This window comes from Aquarana catesbeiana, linkage group LG03, assembly GCF_042186555.1.
Source record: "Aquarana catesbeiana isolate 2022-GZ linkage group LG03, ASM4218655v1, whole genome shotgun sequence".
Taxonomy (NCBI): Eukaryota; Metazoa; Chordata; class Amphibia; order Anura; family Ranidae; genus Aquarana; species Aquarana catesbeiana.
In genome coordinates, this window is record NC_133326.1 from 283,773,203 (window position 1) to 283,798,172 (window position 24,970).

Here is a 24,970-nt window from a genome sequence, read left to right on the forward strand (position 1 = left end):
TACATTGACCCAATCCCACAGCACAATTTTCCACCACTTAAAGTGATTGCAAAGTCCCTTTTTTATTTATTTTTTTTAATAACAAACATGTTATACTTACCTCCTCTGTGCAGTTGGTTTTGCACAGAGCAGCCCATATCCTCCTCTTCTCGGGTCCCTCTTTGCTGTTCCTGGCCCCTCCCTCCTTTGAATGCCCCTCAGCCAGCAGCTTGCTACAGGGGGCACCCAAGCCGAGTCAGAGCTCCGTTTTTCCATTCAGACACGGAGCCTTGACCTGGCCCCGCCCCCTCTCTACCCTGATTGGCTGACTGACTTTGATTGACAATGGCCTATGGTGCCACTGCTCTGTCTCAGCCAGTCAGGAGGAGTGTACTGGATGGCTGAGGGGATCATGGACATCGCTGGAGAGAGAAGGAGCTCAGGTAGGTAATTAGGTGGTGCTGGGGGGCTGCTACACACAGAAGGTTTTTTATCTTAATGCATAGAATGCATTAAGATAAAAAACCTTTTGCCTTTACAACTCATTTAAGTCAATGTTTCTTTGTTATTTAGACTTTCTTTTATCCGAAAACGGAATTTATCCCTTTAACCACTTAAGGACCGCCTAACGCCGATTTACGTCGGCAAGGCGGCACGGGCAGGCAAAATCACGTACATGTACGTGATTTGCCTCTCGCGGGTGGGGGGTCCGATCGGACCCCCCCCCGGTGCCCGAAGCGGTCCCGTTCTGTTCCCCGGCGATCCGAGATGAGGGGGAGGCCATCCGTTCGTGGCCCCCCCCCTCGCGATCGCCGCCGGCCAATGGGAACACTCCTTTGCTGCTGTATGCTAAACAGCAGCAAAGGAAATGATGTCATCTCCCCTCGGCTCGGTATTCCGTTCCAGCGCCGAGGGGAGAAGACATCAATGTAAGTGCACAACACACTACACACACAGTAGAACATGCCAGGCATACAAAACACCCCGATCCCCCCCCCGATCCCCCCCCAATCACCCCCCCCCCCCCTGTCACAAACTGACACCAGCAGGTTTTTTTTTTTTTTTTTCTGATTACTGCATAGTGTCAGTTTGTGACAGTTACAGTGTTGGGACAGTGAGTATTACCCCCCTTTAGGTCTAGGATACCCCCCTAACCCCCCCTAATAAAGTTTTAACCCCTTGATCACCCCCCATCGCCAGTGTCGCTAAGCGATCATTTTTCTGATCGCTGTATTAGTGTCACTGGTGACGCTAGTTAGTGAGGTAAATATTTAGGTTCGCCGTCAGCGTTTTATAGTGACAGGGACCCCCATATACTACCTAATAAATGTTTTAACCCCTTGATTGCCCCCTAGTTAACCCTTTCACCACTGATCACCGTATAACCGTTACGGGTGACGCTGGTTAGTTTGTTTATTTTTTATAGTGTCAGGGCACCCGCCGTTTATTACCGAATAAAGGTTTAGCCCCCTGATCGCCCGGCGGTGATATGCGTCGCCCCAGGCAGCGTCAGATTAGCGCCAGTACCGCTAACACCCACGCACGCAGCATGCGCCTCCCTTAGTGGTATAGTATCTGATCGGATCAATATCTGATCCGATCAGATCTATACTGGCGTCCCCAGCAGTTTAGGGTTCCCAAAAACACAGTGTTAGCGGGATCAGCCCAGATACCCGCTAGCACCTGCGTTTTGCCCCTCCGCCCAGCCCACCCAAGTGCAGTATCGATCGATCACTGTCACTTACAAAACACTAAACGCATAACTGCAGCGTTCGCAGAGTCAGGCCTGATCCCTACGATCGCTAACAGTTTTTTTGGTAGCATTTTGGTGAACTGGCAAGCAAGCACCAGGCAGCGTCAGGTTAGCGCCAGTAGCGCTAACACCCACGCACGCACCGTACACCTCCCTTAGTGGTATAGTATCTGATCAGATCAATATCTGATCCGATCAGATCTATACTAGCGTCCCCAGCAGTTTAGGGTTCCCAAAAACGCAGTGTTAGCGGGATCAGCCCAGATACCTGCTAGCACCTGCGTTGTGCCCCTCCGCCCGGCCCAGCCCAGCCCACCCAAGTGCAGTATCGATCGATCACTGTCACTTACAAGGCACTAAACGCATAACTGCAGCGTTCGCAGAGTCAGGCCTGATCCCTGCGATCGCTAACAGTTTTTTTGGTAGAATTTTGGTGAACTAGCAAGCACCGGCCCCAGGCAGCGTCAGGTTAGCGCCAGTACCACTAACACCCACGCACGCAGCATACGCCTCCTTTAGTGGTATAGTATCTGAACGGATCAATATCTGATCCGATCAGATCTATACTAGCGTCCCCAGCAGTTTAGGGTTCCCAAAAACGCAGTGTTAGCGGGATCAGCCCAGATACCTGCTAGCACCTGCGTTTTGCCCCTCCGCCCGGCCCAGTCCAGCCCACCCAAGTGCAGTATCGATCGATCACTGACACTTACAAAACACTAAACGCATAACTGCAGCGTTCGCAGAGTCAGACCTGATCCCTGCGATCGCTAACAGTTTTTTTGGAAGCTTTTTATTGAACTGGCAAGCACCAGCGGCGTAGTACACCCCGGTCGTAGTCAAACCAGCGCTGCAGTAACACTTGGTGACGTGGCGAGTCCCATAAGTGCAGTTCAAGCTGGTGAGGTGGCAAGCACAAGTAGTGTCCCGCTGCCACCAAGAAGACAAACACAGGCCCGTCGTGCCCATAATGCCCTTCCTGCTGCATTCGCCAATCCTAATTGGGAACCCACCACTTCTGCAGCGCCCGTACTTCCCTCATTCACATCCCCAACCAAATGCAGTCGGCTGCATGAGAGGCATTTTCTTTATGTCCTCCCGAGTACCCCTACCCAACGAACCCCCCCAAAAAGATGTTGTGTCTGCAGCAAGCGCGAATATAGGCGTGACACCCGCTATTATTGTCCCTCCTGTCCTGACAATCCTGGTCTTTGCATTGGTGAATGTTTTGAACGCTACCATTCACTAGTTGAGTATTAGCGTAGGGTACAGCATTGCACAGACTAGGCACACTTTCACAGGGTCTCCCAAGATGCCATCGCATTTTGAGAGACCCGAACCTGGAACCGGTTACCGTTATAAAAGTTAGTTACAAAAAAGTGTAAAAAAAAAAATATATATATATAAAATAAAAAAAAATAGTTGTCGTTTTATTGTTCTCTCTCTCTATTCTCTCTCTCTATTGTTCTGCTCTTTTTTTACTGTATTCTATTCTGCAGTGTTTTATTGTTATTGTTATTATGTTTTATCATGTTTGTTTTTCAGGTATGTAATTATTTATACTTTACTGTTTACTGTGCTTTATTGTTAACCATTTTTTTGTCTTCAGGTACGCCATTCACGACTTTGAGTGGTTATACCAGAATGATGCCTGCAGGTTTAGGTATCATCTTGGTATCATTCTTTTCAGCCAGCGGTCGGCTTTCATGTAAAAGCAATCCTAGCGGCTAATTAGCCTCTAGACTGCCTTTACAAGCCGTGGGAGGGAATGCCCCCCCCCCCCCACCACCGTCTTCCGTGTTTTTCTCTGGCTCTCCTGTCTCAACAGGGAACCTGAGAATGCAGCCGGTGATTCAGCCAGCTGACCATAGAGCTGATCAGAGACAAGAGTGGCTCCAAACATCTCTATGGCCTAAGAAACCGGAAGCTACGAGCATTTTATGACTTAGATTTCGCCGGATGTAAATAGCGCCATTGGGAAATTGGGGAAGCATTTTATCACACCGATCTTGGTGTGGTCAGATGCTTTGAAGGCAGAGGAGAGATCTAGGGTCTAATAGACCCCAATTTTTTCAAAAAAGAGTACCTGTCACTACCTATTGCTATCATAGGGGATATTTACATTCCCCGAGATAACAATAAAAATGATTTAAAAAAAAAAAAAAATGAAAGGAACAGTTTAAAAATAAGATAAAAAAGCAAAAAAATAATAAAGAAAAAAAAAAAAAAAAAAAAAAAAAGCACCCCTGTCGCCCCCTGCTCTTGCGCTAAGGCGAACGCAAGCGGCGGTCTGTCGTCAAACGTAAACAGCAATTGCACCATGCATGTGAGGTATCGCCGCGAAGGTCAGATCGAGGGCAGTAATTTTTGCAGTAGACCTCCTCTGCAAATCTAAAGTGGTAACCTGTAAAGGCTTTTAAAGGCTTTTAAAAATGTATTTATTTTGTTGCCACTGCACGTTTGTGCGCAATTGTAAAGCATGTCATGTTTGGTATCCATGTACTCGGTCTAAGATCATCTTTTTTATTTCATCAAACATTTGGGCAATATAGTGTGTTTTAGTGCATTAAAATTTAAAAAAGTGTGTTTTTTCCCCAAAAAATGCGTTTGAAAAATCGCTGCGCAAATACTGTGTGAAAAAAAAAAATGAAACACCCACCATTTTAATCTGTAGGGCATTTGCTTTAAAAAAATATATAATGTTTGGGGGTTCAAAGTAATTTTCTTGCAAAAAAAAAAAACTTTTTCATGTAAAAAATAAGTGTCAGAAAGGGCTTTGTCTTCAAGTGGTTAGAAGAGTGGGTGATGTGTGACATAAGCTTCTAAATGTTGTGCATAAAATGCCAGGACAGTTCAAAACCCCCCCCAAATGACCCCATTTTGGAAAGTAGACACCCCAAGCTATTTGCTGAGAGGCATGTCGAGTCCATGGAATATTTTATATTGCGACACAAGTTGCGGGAAAGAGACAAATTTTTTTTTTTTTTTTTTTTTTTTGCACAAAGTTGTCACTAAATGATATATTGCTCAAACATGCCATGGGAATATGTGAAATTACACCCCAAAATACATTCTGCTGCTTCTCCTGAGTACGGGGATACCACATGTGTGAGACTTTTTGGGAGCCTAGCCGCGTACGGGACCCCGAAAACCAAGCACCGCCTTCAGGCTTTCTAAGGGCGTGAATTTTTGATTTCACTCTTCACTGCCTATCACAGTTTCGGAGGCCATGGAATGCCCAGGTGGCACAAAACCCCCCCAAATGACCCCATTTTGGAAAGTAGACACCCCAAGCTATTTGCTGAGAGGTATAGTGAGTATTTTGCAGACCTCACTTTTTGTCACAAAGTTTTGAAATTTGAAAAAAGAAAAAAAAAAAAAGTTTTTTCTTGTCTTTCTTCATTTTCAAAAACAAATGAGAGCTGCAAAATACTCACCATGCCTCTCAGCAAATAGCTTGGGGTGTCTACTTTCCAAAATGGGGTCATTTGGGGGGGTTTTGTGCCACCTGGGCATTCCATGGCCTCCGAAACGGTGTTAGGCAGTGAAGAGTAAAATCAAAAATTCACGCCCTTAAAAACGCTGAAGGCGGTGATTGGTTTTCGGGGTCCCGTACGCGGCTAGGCTCCCAAAAAGTCTCACACATGTGGTATCCCCGTACTCAGGAGAAGCAGCTAAATGTATTTTGGGGTGCAATTCCACATAGGCCCATGGCCTGTGTGAGCAATATATCATTTAGTGACAACTTTGTGCAAAAAAAAAAAAAAAAAAAAAAAAAGTGTCACTTTCCCGCAACTTGTGTCAAAATATAAAATATTCCATGGACTCAATATGCCTCTCAGCAAATAGCTTGGGGTGTCTACTTTCCAAAATGGGGTCATTTGGGGGGGGGTTGTGCCACCTGGGCATTCCATGGCCTCCGAAACTGTGATAGGCAGTGAAGAGTGAAATCAAAAAGTTACACCCTTAGAAATCCTGAAGGCGGTGATTGGTTTTCGGGGTCCCATACGCGGCTAGGCTCCCAAAAAGTCCCACACATGTGGTATCCCCGTACTCAGGAGAAGTAGCTGAATATATTTTGGGGTGCAATTCCACATATGCCCATGGCCTGTGTGAGCAATATATCATTTAGTGACAACTTTTTGTAAATATTTTTTTTTTTTTTTTTTTTTGTCATTATTCAATCACTTGGGACAAAAAAAATAAATATTCAATGGGTTCAACATGCCTATCAGCAATTTCCTTGGGGTGTCTACTTTCCAAAATGGGGTCATTTGGGGGGGTTTTGTACTGCCCTGCCATTTTAGCACCTCAAGAAATGACATAGGCAGTCATAAACTAAAAGCTGTGTAAATTCCAGAAAATGTACCCTAGTTTGTAGACGCTATAACTTTTGCGCAAACCAATAAATATACGCTTATTGACATTTTTTTTACCAAAGACATGTGGCCGAATACATTTTGGCCTAAATGTATGACTAAAATTGAGTTTATTGGATTTTTTTTATAACAAAAAGTAGAAAATATCATTTTTTTTCAAAATTTTCGGTCTTTTTCCGTTTATAGCGCAAAAAATAAAAACTGCAGAGGTGATCAAATACCATCAAAAGAAAGCTCTATTTGTGGGAAGAAAAGGACGCAAATTTCGTTTGGGTACAGCATTGCATGACCGCGCAATTAGCAGTTAAAGCGACGCAGTGCCAAATTGGAAAAAGACCTCTGGTCCTTAGGCAGCATAATGGTCCGGGGCTCAAGTGGTTAAAGAAACCGCTGACATCTACATTTATTTAGCCTTTTCCTTCCACTGTTTCTGGAATCTCTTGTTTGCCAGGTCTTTAAAAGTGCCTGCTGGATCCTTAACTTCTTCAGATCTGCGCTATAGCCGAATGACAGCTACAGCGCGGACCTACTTTGTCGGGAGGGCGTTGGTAGACGTCCTCCCGTGCTCGAGCGGCCTGCGCGCCCCCTGCAGGGCACACTCTGTGATCAACAAGTCTTTGAGACTCGGCTGACCACAGATCAGAGTAAGGGGTCGATCTCGACCCCTTACCACGTGATCAGCTGGCAGCCAATGACAGCTGATCATGTGATGTAAACAGAGTCGGTAATCGGCTATTTTTTCTCCTCGCGTTGATAGTGTGAGGCGAAAAAAAAAAAGCTGATCACCGGCGGCTCTGAGGGACATCGGTCTCGATCAAGGAGAGCTCCCGCCAGCTCATCTGTGCCCACCTGTGCCACCTACCAGTGCACAACAGTGCCACCCATCAGTACCCACAGTGCCATCTATCAGTGTCACCAATCAGTGCCTCATCAACAGTGCTGCCCATCAGTGTCACCTACCAGTGCCCATAAGTGCCACCCATCAGGGCCCATCAGTGCCATCTTATCAGTGGCAATCAGTGCTGCCTTTTCTGTGCCCATCAGTACCGCCTTATTTGTGCCTATCAGTGCCCACCAGTGCAGCCTATCAGTGCCCACCAGTGCCCCCTCATCAGCGCATATCAATGAAGGAGAAAAATTACCTGTTTGCAAAATTTTATAACCAATTATGAAACATGGGGGGGAGAGGGGGACATTCTTCGGGGGTGCCTCTAGAATGGTTTTAAAAGGTAGATAAATACCAGACCAATTGCTTAGGGCAGCTCGGATTCAGATTAGAACATCACCTCAAGGTAACTATTGGTGCAGGTAAAGTATCTCCAGGGCCTCCACTTCTCTCTAAATTATTCCTCAGTATGTGAATGATAGCCGTTAAGTCTTCTAGATGGAAAATATAGTTGATTTTGGAATACCACGGTGATCTAGTCAGAGGATGCGTTTGCTTCCACATGGATGAAATGCAAGCCTTGGCTGCATTCACCAAGTGGATAGTGAGAGATCTAGCCTTGTATGTCTGGATGGGTATGTCTGTCAGGTGGAGCAGACATGCTTCCAGATTCCCACTTAAGTCGACGGAAGTCAATTGTGTAATTCTAGCTTTCACGTCCTCCCAGAAGGGATGTATTTTGGGACAGTACCGGAGAATGTGAGCTGTCATACCAACTTCTTTGGTGCAGTGCCAACAGGTGTCAGGAATGTTGCAATCTATTTTATGTAACACATATGGTGCACAATACCATCTGGCTAGTATCTTGTATCCAGTTTCCTGACACTTATTCAATGGAAGATTTGTGAGCCAGTTGGAGAATCTTGTTTGCCTGTTGGGTTGTAAAGGTCAGATTCCCAGTGGTGTAAAAATGCCGGAGAGAGGTCGGGTGACGCGCTCACTAAGCTGTATTATCAAAAGATTTTGACAATATGGAAATATCTCTTTGTGCAAAGGATAAAATATGATGCCAGTGATGTTCAGGCTCTCAAACTGCACTGCATTAAAAATTGGCATGGTTCTGTGATGGACATCACTGCATGGGCTATGGAATAATTAAAAAAATTCCTGTATGTGAACACAGTTCACCATGCCATCCAAAAATGACAGGTAAAGCTCTATCATGCAAAGAAGTCACCATATCTGAACATGATCCAGAAATTCCCCCGTCCTCTCTGGGCCAAAGCTCATTTAAAATGGTCTGTTGCAAAGTGGAAAACTGTTCTGTGGGCAGTCGAATTTAAATTTGACATTCTGTTTGGCAACCATGGGCGCTTGGTCCTTTCTATTGTCAATAAAATATGGGTTTATGAGATTTGCAAATAATTGCATTCTGTTTTTATGTAGATTTTGCACAATGTCCCACTGTTTTTGGAATTGGGGTTGTAGATTAAAGCAGAGTTTTTTTTATGTAATCGTTCTTTTTCTCTATATTAAAACATTAAATCCATGTGATTTAACATATCGCCGCTCAATTCACGTTTTTTTAAAATGACTTACTGTTTATTTTTGCTTTGCAGAGCGCTTCCATCTCTACTGTGGGCACATGAGAAGCCCACTAGCAGTCTCTTCCGGGATATGGTGATGCTGTATGCCCAGCATGCACCTCTTAATCTCTCGATGCTTCGATCCAGTGACCTGTCAGAAAGCCACTACCCATCAGACTATGCAACCGAATTGACGTGGCGTCGCGGCCATCTTGGTACACCCGCCCTCTTCCGCAGTAAGCCTAGAGTTAGAAGTCGGCAAGCGGACATCTTTATACACCCACCGGAGTCTTAATTTTCACAGTTATTTTTAACAGTGAACTCAGCTTATATAGTGAAATATATTATATATATATATATATATATATATATATATATATATATATATATATATATATATATATATATATATATATATATATATATATATAAGCTGTGTTTACTGTTAAAAAATATCTGTGAAAAGCAAGACTCCGGTGGGTGTATAAAGATGTCCGCTTGCCTACTTCTAACTCTAGGCTTACTGCGGAAGAGTGCGGGTGTACCAAGATGGCCGCAACGCAACATCACTTCGGTTGCATATTCTGATGGGTAGTGGCTTAACACCGGCGATGCCTGTTGCCTCCTGGGATTGATGACACACATATCCCAGGAGACATTGCAAAGCCGGAAATGACGCGTGCGCCCGAGGAGGAGGAAGTAGGAATACTATGAAGAAATAAGTGGTTTTTTTTAAAAAATGATATGCCAAATTGCAATGAATGCACTCTTTACTGCTGGATGGTGAAAAGTTAAAAATGTGGGTGGAACTCCGCTTTAATTAGTCTACAGCTGTACTAGCCTGTACTAGTGTAAACTGATAGTAATACAAAGTTTTTAGTTGACATTATGGGATGCTTGTAGTCTTAATCTACCATCAAATCTAGGAACACAATTTTCTCTGTGAACTTTTTTCCCCCAATGTTTAACCAGCACTTTGCTTGTTTACAGGGTCTCTAGTACCAAATTGGAGTTACAGAAAAAGTCTGAATCCCTGCAGCACTCCAAAGAGATAATATCAAGACAAGACAAAGAAGTGACCAGCCTTAAAGAGACCGTAGAAAGGACAAAGCAAGAACTGGAAAAAATTACAGCGCAAGGACAAGAGACTGCTGGAAATCTGGAGAAACTAAAGCAGGAAAGAGACACTTTGCATATGGAGCTCAAAGATACCAGAGACAAATTAGTCCAGAGTACGGAATCTCTGGAAAAATCTAAAGAATTGCTAGAAAAGGAAAGACAGACTGGCAAAGAATTGGTTCAGGTCATGGTAGGTATTCAGTATATAACATAAGCTTAATGTAGATGCTGCTTTCAATAACCGTTGTATTCAATATCTTGTAATGTTACAAGAGGTTATACAAAAGATGGTTCAGCACACATCATTTTTTTTTTTACCAGGAAAAGTCGCGTGACGAATTGAAGGTTAAACTAAAATCACAGGCAGATGCTACAGTAAAAGAAATCCAGGAGCTTAAGACTCATCTGGCTGCTAAAGTGGAGGTAATGCTTTAGATTTTCTGCCTCCGGTCCTTCATGTTTATGGCAGCTTTCAAATATGATTCAGATACAAGATGAATTAGTGTCAATCCAATCACATTGTTGGATCTCAAAGTAATGCTCATCCTGACTTATCCTGTAGAACTGTGAGACTGCCAGTGTCTGCACAGATGGCTTATACATGCACAGTGTATTAAGATGGCTTGGTCACAAAAGAATGCAGCTATTTTGATTTAAAAGAAAATACTTTGTCTTTGTTTAGACAGGGGAGCATTTAGCTATTTGGATTTTGACCTGTAAGGCCTCTTGTACACTGCTGCTGGTAAACGGACATTTAGGAGCAGTTGGGTGTTTTTTTCAACTGCTCCTGAACTTTCCTCTATATTATCTTATCAGCACATGTACACAGGGTTGTTTACAGTCGTTTCTAGGCAGTTGAGTTTAGAGGCTTTTTTTGAAACGCAAAGAAATGGGTTCAGAAGTTGAGTTTACAGGCATTTCAAGCGCCAAACGTTTCTAAATGCTTCTAAACGTGGCTAAGCACGGTAACTCACATTTAGCCGCGTTACATTTACAGGCGTTTTTCATTTCTTTATCGTACATCACGGGACACAGAGCACCATAGTAATTACTATGTGGGTTATACCACCTTCAGGTGATGGACACTGGCACACCCTAAACAGGAAGTTACCGCCTTATATAACCCCTTCCATACTGGGAACACCTCAGTTTTTTCGCCAGTATCTAAGGTGTTGGTCACGAGTGAAGATGTGCTCTGAGGAGCTCTAGAAGGGATCCATGCTGTATTTAAATAGCCTCCACAGACCGGATCCTTCCAAAGTGCCACTGAGGCCAGGTGGATGGTACCCAGGCCTCGTATACGAAGCACAAGCTTTTGTCTGTAATGCCTCCCTTTGCAGGGACCCAGGGCTTTTTGGTCATGCTCACATTACCTAAAGTTTTTTATGAGGGGTGCTATACAGGTCCAAGGGAGTGGAACCAAGATAAAAAGGGACCTGGTCCTTGAAGGTTTGCTAAATGCAGCCGCCGTGATGGGTGAAGTTTGGATCTGTGTGACTTTAGCAGTATCCTGCGGTGAGGATAAGGTAAGGGAAGAAGCATAGGAACTGAAAAAGTACACTCACCTCTCAGTCCCTGTATACGTGGGTGAAGATTCCTTTTCCTCCGCCCTGCAGGGCCTAGAGGAAAGATTAGCGGCTTTAATCGCATCCTCCATCCAAATGGATAGGAAGCGTGTTTGATCCCCCTCCCCCACCTTAGACCCTTTGCAAGGGGATCGGTGGGTAGAGGATGAAGTGTTACTCTCAGGCGATCAGGAGAGAAGACAAACCGGAGGAAACAACGGTAGATGAACCCTTTTCAGCCTCGCAATCTGAGAAATTGCTGGTACAATCTCTTACAGAGATGGTTTGTTCCACTTTCATGCTACCCCTAATGGAGTCAGCTGAAAGTTCGGTTTGTTCCTTGGGTTCCTTAAAACCTTCACAGCCTTTGCATGTGTTTTCTGTCCATTCATTACTAGAACAGCTTATTTATGCTGAATGGGATCACACGGATAAGCATTTTCTCCCTCCAAAGAGATTCTCAGTTCTCTATCCCATGGAGGAGAAATTCACCAAAAAATGGAATATACCAGCAGTTAAGGCTGCGATTTCCAGTGTGAATAAAAGTCTAACTTGTCCAGTAGACAATGCACAATGCTTAAGGATCCAACAGATAAGGTTTGAAATGCCTGTTAAAATCCTCTTTGTCTTGCGGTTACTCAGTCGCTGCAATAGGCATCTGTCAATCCCTAAAAGACCAGTTTAGGCAGGCCCTTAAAGAGGTTCCTGTAGAGCAAGCCCGGGATTTGGCCAAACTACCAAGAGCATTATGTTTTTCATAGACGCCATTAAAGATTCTATTCTTCAGGCGCCTTTCGCTTGTGCTAGTACACATGCGTAGAATCCTGTGGTTAAAAAAGTGGTCAGCTGGAGCACCATGCAAAAAACTCCTGACTGGTTTCCTTTCATGAGGATCGGCTATTTGGTGATGACAAATACATCCAAACGATTTTCAGTGGGAAAGTACTCTTTTGCCAGAATACACGCCCTTCATTTAAGTGGACTCTTTCTCCTGTGCCAGGGGCATCCGCCTCTAGGCAGTGGCCACGGCCTCCGCCGTCAGACTCTAGAGGAAAACTTCAGGGTCAGGCCCAGGCACAAAAGAAGTCCTGGGGGCGGAAACTTGCAAAACATTCTAAAAATTCTAAAGCCTCATTATGAAAGGACGCCCCTCCCTCGCCAGAGTGGGGGGAAGACTTCTGCAATACTCAGAAGTCTGGCAAGAGGAAATTCAGGACAAAGGTACAAACTAGAATTTCGTGAGTTTTCACCATCTCTTTTTTCTGAGGTCAAACGTTCCCAAAGATCCAGGGAAAAGGCAATCTCTGTTTCAGGCACTAGACCGATTACTGGCTCAGGAGGTGATCATACAAATCCCCACAGAGGAGCAAGGTTTGGGGTTTTATTCAAACCTCTTTACGGTACCAAAACCGAATGGAGATATCAGACCCATTCTAGATCTAAAGAATCTAAATAATTTCCTGAAGATCCGCTCCTTTTGCATGGCGTTGATCAGGTCAGTGGTTTTTATCCTACAAGGAGGAGAACCTCTGGCGTCTATCGACATCAGGGATGCATATCTGCATGTCCCTATATTTCCCTCTCACCAAGGGTTTCTGCGGTTCAAGGTAGAACAGCAGCATTTTCAGTCTGTAGTCTTGCCCTTCGGGCTAACTACAGCACCCCGGGTGTTTACAAGAGTTCTGGCCCCACCTCTAGCCAGGTTAAGGGCACAGGGCATTAACAGTCTTGGCGTACCTAGACGATCTATTGCTAATTGACCAGTTGGTGGCTCATTTGGAGCAAAGCGTGCGCATTACAATCAAATACCTGAAAAATCTGGGTTGAATTCTCAAACTAGAGAAGTCTTCCTTAAAACCGCTGAAAAGGCTGGAGTACTTGGGTCTGATCATAGACACAGCCCAGAAAAAGGTGTTCTTGCCTCAGGCAAAGATCAACGCCACAAGAGAGCTGGTGCAGATGGTCAGGTTAAAAAGAGAGCCCTCCATTCGCCTTTGCATGAGGTTGTTAGGAAAGATGGTGGCTTCATTCAAAGCAGTTCTCTATGCCCAGTTCCATTCGAGACTGTTACAAAACAGTATCCTGTCTGCTTAGAACAAAATGGTTCAAGCTCTAGATTTGCCAATGCGGCTGTCCCTAAAGGTGTTCCAGAGCCTCAGTTAAGGCTCGGTATCCGGGAATCTGCAGAAGGGAAAAACCTTCATACCAGTTACCTGGAAAGTGGTAACGACAGATGCCAACCTTTCAGGTCGGGGAGCAGTACTGGAAAAGACAACTGTCCAGGGACAGTGGTCCAGAACCGAATAAGCCTTGCCCATCAACATCCTAGAGATTCGGGCAGCGCGTCTGGCTCTGAAGCCTGGAACATTCAGGTTACGGGATTGTCCTATCAGGATGCAATCTGACAATGCCACAGCTGTGGCCTATATCAATCGTCAAGGAGGCACTAAGGGTCCAGCAGCTTAGAGAGTGGTGGACCATATTCTAGCTTGGGTGGAAAAGGATGTTCCTTGCCTATCGGTAGTCTTCATTCCGGGAATAGAGAATACGTGAGTTGCCAGCAGTTGTTCCCGGGGAGTGGTCCCTTCACCCCAAAATCTTTCTGGCTATATGCCAAAGATGGGGGATCCCGGTCGTAGATCTTTTGGCGTCCAGGTTCAACATGTAGTTGGTCAACTTTATGTCAAGGACAAGTGATCCACTCGCATGTGAGACAGATGCGTGGTGACCCCATGGGGTCAGTTTTCACTGAGTTAGGCTTTTTTCCCTATTCAGTTGCTAACACGGCTTCTTTGCAGGATCAAGCTGGAAAGAAAGCCGGTAATTCTTATAGCCCCAGCATGGCCTAGAAGGTCCTGGTATGCAGAAATCGTAAAGATGGCGGTGGAGGATCCATGGTCCCTTCTACTACGGCCAAACCTACTCTCACAGGGGCCGATATTCCATCCTACCTTACAAACTCTATGTTTGACAGTTTGGCTATTGAAGCCCACATTCTGAAGAGTCGTAGTCTCTCCGGGTCAGTGATTTCTACCATCATTAATGAAGCCAGCTTCCAGAGTCATGTATTATAGACTCTGGAGGGCTTATGTTTCCTAGTGTGAATCCAAGGGTTGACACCCTCGGAAATATAACATGGGTAGAATTCTTGTTTTTTCCTACAACTACAAATGAAGCTAGCCTTGAGTACTATTAAGGGGCAAGTCTCTGACTTATCGGTATTTTTTTTAAAGACTTGCTTCACATTTTTTGGTCCAGGGTTTTTATACAAACGGTAATGTGGCTTATTCCGCCCTTTAGACTTCCCTTGAACCATTGGGACTTGAACTTAGTTTTTTGTCGGTATTGCAAAAACAGCCCTTTGAACCATTATAGCATACTCCCTTGGTCCTTCTGACGAGGGAAATAGTGTTTTAGGTTGCTATACCCTCTGCAAAAGTTTATCGGAGTTGGCTGCTCTTTCCTGTAAAGAAGCCATGTTTAATTATTAAAGCGGAGTTCCACACAAAAATGGAACTTCCGCTTTTCGGAACCCTCCCCCCCTCCGGTGTCACATTTGGCACCTTTCAGGGGGGAGGGGGGTGCAGATACCTGTCTAAGACAGGTATTTGCACCCACTTCCGGCATAGACTCCCATGGGAGTCTACGCCTCTTCCCGTCCCCACCGCGCTGTCTCCTGGGAACACACAGCTCCCAGGAGAGAGCGGGGACCATTTGGGACGCGCAGCGCGACTCGCGCATGCGCAGTAGGGAACCGGGAAGTGAAGCCGCAATGCTTCACTTCCTGATTCCCTCACCTAGGATGGCGGCGGCAGCTGCCGAGAACCTGAGCGGGTTCTCGGTGCCCCCTGCCGACATCGCTGGACCCTGGGACAGGTAAGTGGCCATGTATTAAAAGTCAGCAGCTGCAGTATTTGTAGCTGCTGGCTTTTAATATTTTTTTTTTTTTTTGGCGGTGTGGGTGAACCCCCGCTTTAAGGTGTTTTTAGGTTTTCACCTAAACCAAGATATTGTCCTACCATCGTTTTTTTCTAAAGGGTAGAGAACTCACTACATTGCCTTGATGTAGTGAGAGCGGTCAAGGTCTATTTAAAGGTCTGAAAGACTGACGTTTTATTATGCTGCCAGAGGGTCTCAGGAAGGGACAGGCAGCATTGAAATCCACTATTTCTAAGTGGATTCGGCAAGTTATAATTCAGGCCTAATGGTTAGAAGGTAAGATCTCACCTTTCCATGTCAAAGTGCACTCTACTAGAGCGGTTAGCGCTTCTGGGGCAGTGCATCACAAGCCTCCATGGCTCAGATCTGTAAGGCCGCAACTTGGTCTGCAGTCCATACATTAACCACATTTTATCAAGTGGATGTAAAAAAGGGCATGAGGATATCGCCTTTGGGCGCAGTGTGCTGCAGGCAGCAGTATAGGTCCTCAAGTCCGTTGGTGCCCTTACGGGTTGTGTCTCCCTCCCCTCAAATAGCATTGCTATGGGACATCCCACATAGTAATTACTATGGTGCTCTAGGTCCCGTGATGATGTACGATAAAGAAAATAGGATTTTTTTAACACCTTACCTGTAAAATCCTTTTCTTGGAGTACATCATGGGACACAGAGGTCCCGCCCCTCTTTTTCTGGGGTATATCTATATGTACATATGTACATGTATGTATGCTTTGCTACAAAACTGAGGTGTTCCCAGTATGGGAGGGGTTATATAGGGAGGCAACTTCCTGTTTAGGGTATGCCAGTGTCCATCACCTGAAGGTGGTCTATAACCCACATAGTAATTATTATGGTGCTCTCTGTCCCGTGATGTACTCCAAGAAAACGATTTTAGATAAGCTGTTATAAACATCCTATTTTTTATTTTTATTTTTTAAACACTTCTAAGCGCAAACGCGGCAAAACTACGCTAAACGCGGCATGTAAACATGGCAAAACGGACGTTTTAAACGTGGGTTACTATCTGTCAAGTTAAATCGTTCAGGATAGGTTGTAAAAACGTCCCATGTACATGAAGCCCAAGTATGTCTGATAAGCTTATGTATTTATGCACATCTATGCAGCGTTTTGATTGTCAGACACTGAACCTCCTGTATTAAAGAAAAAAAAAAAAAGGAAAACAAATATCTAACATTGAATGTATGTACCAATAAAATTAAGTGCTGACATTGTTTTCCTGAATAAATATGACCAATGGAATTGAATTGCTATAAGCACTATTGGGTCGAGTGCGTGTAAATTGGAGCAACCTTGCTACCTAGGTTTCATTTTTTAGTTGAAATAAACGTTTCTAGTGGTAATGATAGCAATGACACCATTCTTTCTTTGGCATTCTTTGCTTCATGAGTAGGCCTTAGACATTTCACTTTCAACAGCTTTACACATAAAAAGGCTGTATGTAATTAATACAACACATCATGGGCCGCAGAACCCTTTTTTATTTCTTATACACCGATATCTTAATCGTACAGTACAGGAGTATTCGTGAAGTCTAGGCATAAACTGGTACCAGGTGATTGGACATTAGAAAGCCTTTAGAAGACATGCCACCTGATCGTCCCCTCCCCCATAACCCTATCCCACTCTGTGAGTCCTCAGTTTTTTGCTTGTGTCCTAAGGTGATGGACCTTTCTCCCTTACAGAGAAGTCACTCTTAGCTTAGCTAGTTTATCATTTTATTATTTTATCTTCAGAGACTTCATCAACTGTTCACTGTCTGCTAATTCAACAAAAGAAGCAGTGCATCCAGATTGGTGCAAACTCGATAAAAACTTGAACTGTAACCGGACCCCACTACATGGGGTCAGCCTTATAAGGTTGCTTCGGGCACTGGTTCCTGCATGGGCGTTGACTTGGGCACTTTGTGCAACGTGTTTAGCTACAGCGTCCTATACGGGTACAGGAGGGTGATCTATATCTATGGAACCCAGACCCAGAAGTCCTTATGACTGGCAAAGCCTGGACCCTATATAGGTACCAGTAATGTGCGCGGGTAAGACAGCGTCGCCCTGCATTTCTGACTTTTACTGTAAAGAAACAGGACTGGATTTGGAGTATTCACTTTTGTAGTGTAACATTTTCAAACTTGGCTCTAAATTTTACCACTCAGAGCTTAGTCTTAGATAGATGGCCAGGTGTTACGTCACACCAAAGTTTGCACACTTTACCACCACCTCCTCATAGTGCCCTTTATAAGATACTCTACGCCAGATTGCTGTATACTCCTTTTTGGACATGCTTACCCTGTTTCTTTACTCTACTCGGTGAGTACCCCACAGGGGATTATCCTCACATGCATTAGTGGCTGAAACCAGGCGAAATGGAGCCACAGCAAAAGCTCTTAGCTGTATCTCAGGTAGGCAACAAGCAGATTGTATGACAACTAAAGGCTGTAATACAGCCATCACTGTCCACCCTCTCCAGCTCCACTGTCTCTATTTAAGTCAGAAGTCAGATCCTAATGATTAAAGCCCTGGTGTGCTGAAACATGTTAGTTGGCTCCATTTTGGAACGCATGTACTCTTTTGGATTGAATAAAGATTGATTTTATTAATATTCACCTTGTTGCCAACTTCATCTTACCTTGGAGGACTTTTGTGTGTGGATTGGAGACTGCTTGTCATGCACGGTGAGTGAAGAGTGCTCTAGCCCATTTTATACCTGCAATTGGGTTGTAGTGCCAGCACTTTAGCAGATCCCGACATGTCAGCCCTAGAAGTGTCAGACATAGAAGGCAATAAAAAGGATCTAGAGGCGGTGTTAGAGGAGGCTATGGAAGATTTCTCACCTGCAAGCTCCTTTCACCAGATGTTACGGCTTCATGCAGTATGCCTACCAATGTGGATATGTGCACTTCTGCTGGGAACAAAAGCCTCTGCATTGTTGCGCTTAAATCTCTCCAGTCTCACCATGCCCCTTTGGGTACAAAGAGACCTGCTAAATCTAAAAAGACATTTCCTGTTCATTAACAAATAGAATAGGCAATTTATGAAATGATTCTTACCCCCTTTCAAAATCCATTGCTAAGCTCTTTCCAGTGGAAAAAGATTTCACTGGATTGCCCCATCTCAGTCTTAAATAAATATCTCACTGTACCACTTGAAGATGTGCTCTCCAACGAGCTTTTGCTGCAATTTTTGTCTGTCAGACTGCAGCTAATTGGACTAGGGCGTTGAAAAACCAACATGATCCTGTATTCCAAGACCATACCATACTTTAACTGAGCAATTAAAGCTCTGTCCTGCTCTTTTTTTGTGCTTTCCCTAGAACAAGTAATGACACAAATTTCTGGAATGGCACTCGTTTCCATTCCCATGCGCAGAATCCTCAAAGCCTGGTCAACTGAAGCTGCCTGTATAAGACAACTCACGCAAATGCCCTTTAAAGTAGGATGCATCACTTTGAGAAAGGGACTTGAAAATTTATCAAAGGTGTCATAGGTGGAAGGGTTCTTCCATGGCCTCTATCTTCTCAAAATGCAGGGCTCCTCAAGGCTGTACCTATTTTGTCGCAAGACAACAAAGAATGCTTTTCATGAAGGGGCAGCCTCAGTCCTAAAAGTCTGTTAAAGTCTGCTTGTTTCAATTTTTCCACCTAATCTGTGTTTTCTACACTTTGCACTAGGAGACATTCACTTTCTGTTTGTCACACTACCTTTTGGCATAGCCTCTGCTTCCAGAGTATTTACAAAGGTCTTGGTACCTCTTCTTGCCCTTCTAAGAACTCAGCACATCCAGATTACAGGTTATCAAGACAACCTCCTTCTAAAGAACTTTTTGCCCTTCCAGCTATCTGCAAATGTCCATAGGACAATTTGGATGCTTCTGGCTTTTGGTTGGGTGGTCAACTTCTGTTCTCCAACCTTCTCTTCACCTGGAATACATCCAGCTGTTTGTAGCCAAAACAAAAGTTCCTTCTGGAAAAGGAACTACTTTCTCTCAGGACTCACACACTGGACTTTCCTGAGATTCCTCTTGGGAGTTCTGGTTCTCATGGTTGCCATCTTCAAGGCTGTTCCATTCAAGACCTCTCCAACACAAAATCACAGTGGCTTGAAATAAGGATGCTTCCAGGTAATTCCATAGCTTGGTGGATCCTCCAGCCAAGCTTTAACAATGGGGAAGTCGTTCCTTCCATATCACTGGAAAGTGATAATGACAGATACCAGTCTTCCAGGCTGGGGAGGAGTGTTCAAATCCCTCACAGTTCACTAAACACGATCATTGGTGGAAGCCAAGCTCCCCATCAATATGCTGCAGCTCAGAGCCATAAAATGACTCTGCAGCACTGGGCTCCTTATTCTGCAAGGACCTTTATTATGGTGCAGTCAGACAATTCCACAGCTATGGCCTACATTAATCACCAAGGGGGAACCAGGAATCTTGCAGCCTTCAAGGAAGCAAACCAGATCATGTCATGGATGGAGAAACTCTGTCCAGCAATTTACGCTATCCAGTGTACAGCTGAAATGCAGATTACCTCAGCCATCATTGCATGGACCAAGGGGATGAACCTCTTACCCTGACATCTTCAGGCTGATATGTCAACGATGGAGGGACCCTAAATGTGGATATTCTGGCCTCCAGATTCAACAAGGTAACCCAAAATAAAGCAAGAGATTCCCATTACACCAAACTGACCCAGAAGAACCTGGTATGCAGACATATTCAGACTGCTAGGAGATGACCCATAGCATCTTAACAACAGTTAAGACCTGCTGTTTCAAGTACCACTATTCCATCCTGCTTCCCTGGTTTTAATGGCATTGAGGTCTTAAAGGACAGGGGTATCTGAATCTGTCATTCCTACTTTGCTGAAAGCAAAAAAAAACACTTCCAGAAAGATCTGCTTATCATACCTGTAAATCCTTCTTTGCCTGGTTTGAATACACTGGGTTTTTTTTTTTTTTTTTTGCTAAACAAACAAAAAAGACAGAAAATTTGGAAAATAAAAAACGTTTTCAGCCTGTTTATAAAATTTTGCAAACAGGTAATTTTTCTTCTACATTGATGTGCGCTGATGAGGCTGCACTAATAGGTGGCACTGATGATGAGGAACTGATTGGTGGCACTAGTAGGTGACACTGGTGGGCACTGCTTAGCAGTACTGGTGGGCACTTCTTAGCAGCAGTGGCTGTCGGTGTGTGGGACCGATGTCCCTTTTTACATGAGCCGGTAATCGGCTTGTTTTTTCTTCTCACGCTGTTGCTCCTATCTGTGATCAGCCGAGTTCCAAGGACTCGTGATCACAGACCGCACCGCAGGGGGCGCACAGACAGTGCGAGCATGGGAGGACATCATGCCCTCCCGGCAATTTAGGCGTACAGAAACCACTCTTTGAATCTTTTAGGAAACTCCTCTTAGATAATCTCTCATGCAAAGTGGCCTTCTTAGTAGTTATCATGTCTGTCTCTGAGCCAGCAAGATGGCTCATGTTAAGATGGTATCAGTTATCCATTGCAATAAAAACATAGTCCTTTTATCTTTGTGCCTTCTCCAAGGCACTCAAAAGATAATGCTCTTTAGTGCCTGAAGGATGGACATTCTACCCTCAGAACCCCACAAAGTACATCTACTTCCAAGACCACTGTCGCCATAAGGATAAGAGAGCTTATTTCCAGAACTTACACTCTAAAGGACAAATCTACAAAGGAAAATTTCTACCAGGTGGACATTCAGACTCTGCGGATGCTGCTTTTGGCCTCATCGTTTTTGCAGTGGCACTCTAAAGTTGGGTTTGTTGACCCCTGTTGTTGGACCTGTTGGCCTAGTTGTTGCCCACCCTTCTCATTAGTTGCTCGGGGACATCCCAGGACCTATGAATATGGAGAATGTTATGTAATTCTGTAAGATAAAAATAGTATTTTCAAATAGATATGTAAAGGAAACCTGTTTAGATGGAATATGGGATTTATTTTTTCTGAAAGTTCCAGTTGTTTGACTGTCATGCTGACCCCATGCCTTTTAAAATATTTTTTGTTGATTTGGTTAAAGCGGAGAGGGATTTGTATTGCTGCCAGTGCTCCTGGGAGATTCACACTCTTTATTTATCTTGTTGACTGTTTTGTGTGTGAAATTTAAAGAAAATACCAAATTTTGGGTTGTCACCAGGATAGGAAATTAGGTAAAATCTTCCAATGGGGACAGACCCTGCTGGCAACCAGGGATTCCCTCACCCTGGAGGATTTTCCTCTCGCATTCTGTTGTGGCTATGGGACAGGAAGTGAAGGAAATTTCTCCAGTGAAACACAGATGTTCACTGTGATCTAACCTGCATGCTGATATCTAACACCTGTTCTAGATTTGTTCATACATGTAATGCACAGTGCAACTTGGGTGCATATCAGGGCATCCTAATAAGGAGAAAGAGAAGATTGCATTAGCACAGGATAAAAGATAAACCTCTGACGCATTTCCTGCTGTACTTGGCACATTCTCAGGAGCCCATTAATCTACATGCTTGTTCTAGGTCAGTGGCTCGAAGTATTGGAAGCATTGAACTAGCCTGACTATTAGTATTCATAGGAGGTCTGTAATGGCATCCCCCATAAATATATACATTTTGTTTTTGGAAAAGCTGTTTTAAAGCATCCACACCATATTGCTGTAAAGCTGGCTATACATGGTTCCATTTTTTGTTTTTATATTTGTTTTTTTGAGCCAGAGGTTCGAGGTGGATGGGGGAATCCTCCCCGCTGCATTATTGTATTCTAACAGTAGGGAGACTCCCCCGCTGTCAGAATACACTGATCAGCCCTGCAGCTACTGATCAAGTTGCTTTTATCCAACAGGATGGTTGAAGTAAGTGGTCCCTGCTAAACTGGACGAATTTCGATCTCTCTATGGCCACCTTAAATCCATGTTTTGCTTTAAACCACTTAAGGACCGAGCCTCTTTTTGACACGTTAACTTGTTGACTCCTTTGACAAGTTAAAATAATTTTTTTTTTGCTAGAAAATTACTTAGAATCCCCAAACACTATGTATATTTTTTTCAGACACCCTAGAGAATAAAATGTCGGTCGTTGCAATACTTTATGTCACACCGTATTTGCCAGCGGTCTTACAAGCGCAATTTTTTGGGAAAAAAATACACTTTTTCTTTTTCATACATCATGGGACACAGAGTCAGGCTAATATTCATTACCTGCTGGGTTATACTTCATCATTAGGTGAATGGACACTGGTAGACCAAAGATCTTCAGACAAGAAGTGATCCCCTATATAACCCCTCCCCTACATAGAGATAGGCGCAGTGGCTCAGATTGCTGGGATCCTCTGGTCTTTCAGGGAATACAACACTAGGGGTACGACTAGGTTCATCAGGAACTACTGATGATGTAGGTGTGCCCTTCCCTGTGGTGTTAGTCCCACTCCTCTTTTTGTTAGACATTCAATGCCACAGACAAAGAGTACTTGGGTGTAGTTAAAACACCTCAAAAGGGAGGCCCTTCAATAGGGTTCACCAAGCCCCTGTGCAACAATCCTGCTAAGCACCTTTAGCGAGCCAAGCAACACCTGGTGACTCAAGTGACCCGGGTAAAGGGAAATGAACCACTGCAAGTGGCTGTTCAGAGCCTGCTCTGTGGCCCACAGCTGCCTTCTGGAAGCACCACATGCTTGCGCATACACAGCTTAAATAAGCTGGTTGTGCGCCAGAACGTTCTATGTGTGCGTGCGCACGGCGAACCAAGGCGAAATGGCGCATCATAGTGCGCCATCACACAGGTAAAAAACAGCCAGACACAAGCAAAAAAGGTACACTTTGCAAACACCCACAGCTAGCCCAGAACTCCCCCGTATGGTCACCGCACACAGGTGTCCAGCCTTTAGCTAGCTTGACTGATTGTTACAATCACTGGGACACCCCACAATAATAAAATAAAGGGGTTTCACTTACCCGTCCAGGTGCAGGGCCACTTAGGAACTAAGGGCCCAATCTTCACCCTTCACGGCGGGTTCCTGTCACTAAAAGCCTGTGTCAAATGGATCCGATCGGTCAATCCCTTGATTCATTTTTGGAACCGTTTGTGGGACTAGAGACCTGGAGCTCAGAGAGCTCAAACAAATCCACCTTGCAGACACTGGTAAAAAACTAAAGTACTTCCTGTAGGGGAGGGGTTATATAGGGGATCACTTCCTGTCTGAAGACCTTTGGTCTACCAGTGTCCATTCACCTAATGATGAAGTATTACCTGCTGGGTTATGAATATCTGTGTCCCATGATGTACTCAAAGAAAAGGATTTTACAGGCCTGACGTAAAAATCCCATTTTTGACTTACAAATAAGACAACAGTAAAGTTAGCCCAATTTTTTTTTTAGATTCTAAATGATAATGTTATGCCGAGTAAATTGATACCCAACATGTCATTCTTCAAAATTGTGCCCACTTGTGGAATGGCGACAGACTTTTACCCTTAAAAATCTCCATAGACGACATTTAAAAATTTCTACAGGTTACATGTTTAGAGTTACAGAGGAGGTCTTTTGCTAGAATTATTACTCTTGCTCTAGCGATCGCGGCAATACCTCACATGTGTGGTTTGAACACCATTTTAATATGCGGGTGCGACTTATGTATGCGATCGCTTCTGTGCACAAGCTCAGCGGGACGGGGCGCTTTAATAAAAAATGTGGGGTTTTTTTTCTTATTTATTTTACTTTTTATTTTTATCCTGTCCTTTTAAAAATAAAATTTTGGGTCACTTTTATTCCTATTACAAGGAATGTGAACATCCCTTGTAATAGAAAAAAAGCATACAGAGCTCTGTATATTTTTCAGAGCCTCCCGATTAACATCCTGGTGGCTTACTTTAAAACTCTGAGACTTCTACTGCAGACATTTATATGAAAAAAATGGAGGCATACGTATTGCCTATAAGATAATGACTAGACCAAAAATAAATGGGGGCTTATTTCTTCCAGACTTTGAGAAAACCATGTAGCAGCAGTGCTGTGGAGAATAATAGACTGGGTTCATAGCACTTCCTATAAAAAATGGGCGTCACTGGAGGAAAACATAAGTAAATCTTTTTTGGGCCAGATTATCTGGATACCAAGGCAATACTTGCTAAAGAACTGGCTCCAATTACAATAGAAACTTTAATATCATGTGATAAGCTACTTAAAAAGTATATTATGGCAATACAATAGTCCTTTGATGCCCCTCAGGTACAAACTATTTCCCGCCAGGGAAGGGAAAGCAAAAAAATTGTATTTGAAATGGACTCTGTCAGATTGTCTGAGACTAAAAGATGTTCTGAAAGGAAACGTCCTTGTTCGCTGTTAGAATTACGAGAAAGATATGGCTCATCACCATGGGATGTTTGCAGATACAGACAACTCCAACACTTTGTGGACTCCCTCCCAAAACCCCTTCGCTTGGTTAGCAAACTTAGCCCATGGGAAAGATTTGTGGACCAAGGGGGGGGAATAAATAGACATGGGATTTCAAGTATATATAAGATGTTGATTGACCCCCCAGATTCTGGGTCCGTGTGTCTTTTGGATAGTTGGGAAATGGAATTGAACCTGCCTCTACCAGAAATATTGAAACGTAAAGTTATTGATTATTTGCACTCCACCTCAATAAACACAGGGACAAAAGAAATTAATTATAAATTGTTAACCAAGTGGTATTATGTCCCATTAAAATTGCATAAAATCAACTCTGAAGCTTCGCCTCTGTGTTGGAGGGAATGTGGGGGC

The 24,970-nt window shown here is 44.0% G+C and overlaps 1 protein-coding gene across 3 annotated transcripts in view; it reads left to right on the plus strand.

The window, feature by feature from the left end:
- LOC141132124 (early endosome antigen 1-like) overlaps positions 1-24,970 on the plus strand; it is a 186,968-nt gene that overhangs the window by 121,012 nt on the left and 40,986 nt on the right. For all 3 annotated transcript variants that reach the window (XM_073620180.1, XM_073620181.1, XM_073620183.1), the window contains 2 exons: positions 9,571-9,889; positions 10,021-10,122. In XM_073620180.1, coding sequence (XP_073476281.1) covers positions 9,571-9,889; positions 10,021-10,122 — 421 coding nt within the window. The remainder of the gene's footprint in view (positions 1-9,570; positions 9,890-10,020; positions 10,123-24,970) is intronic.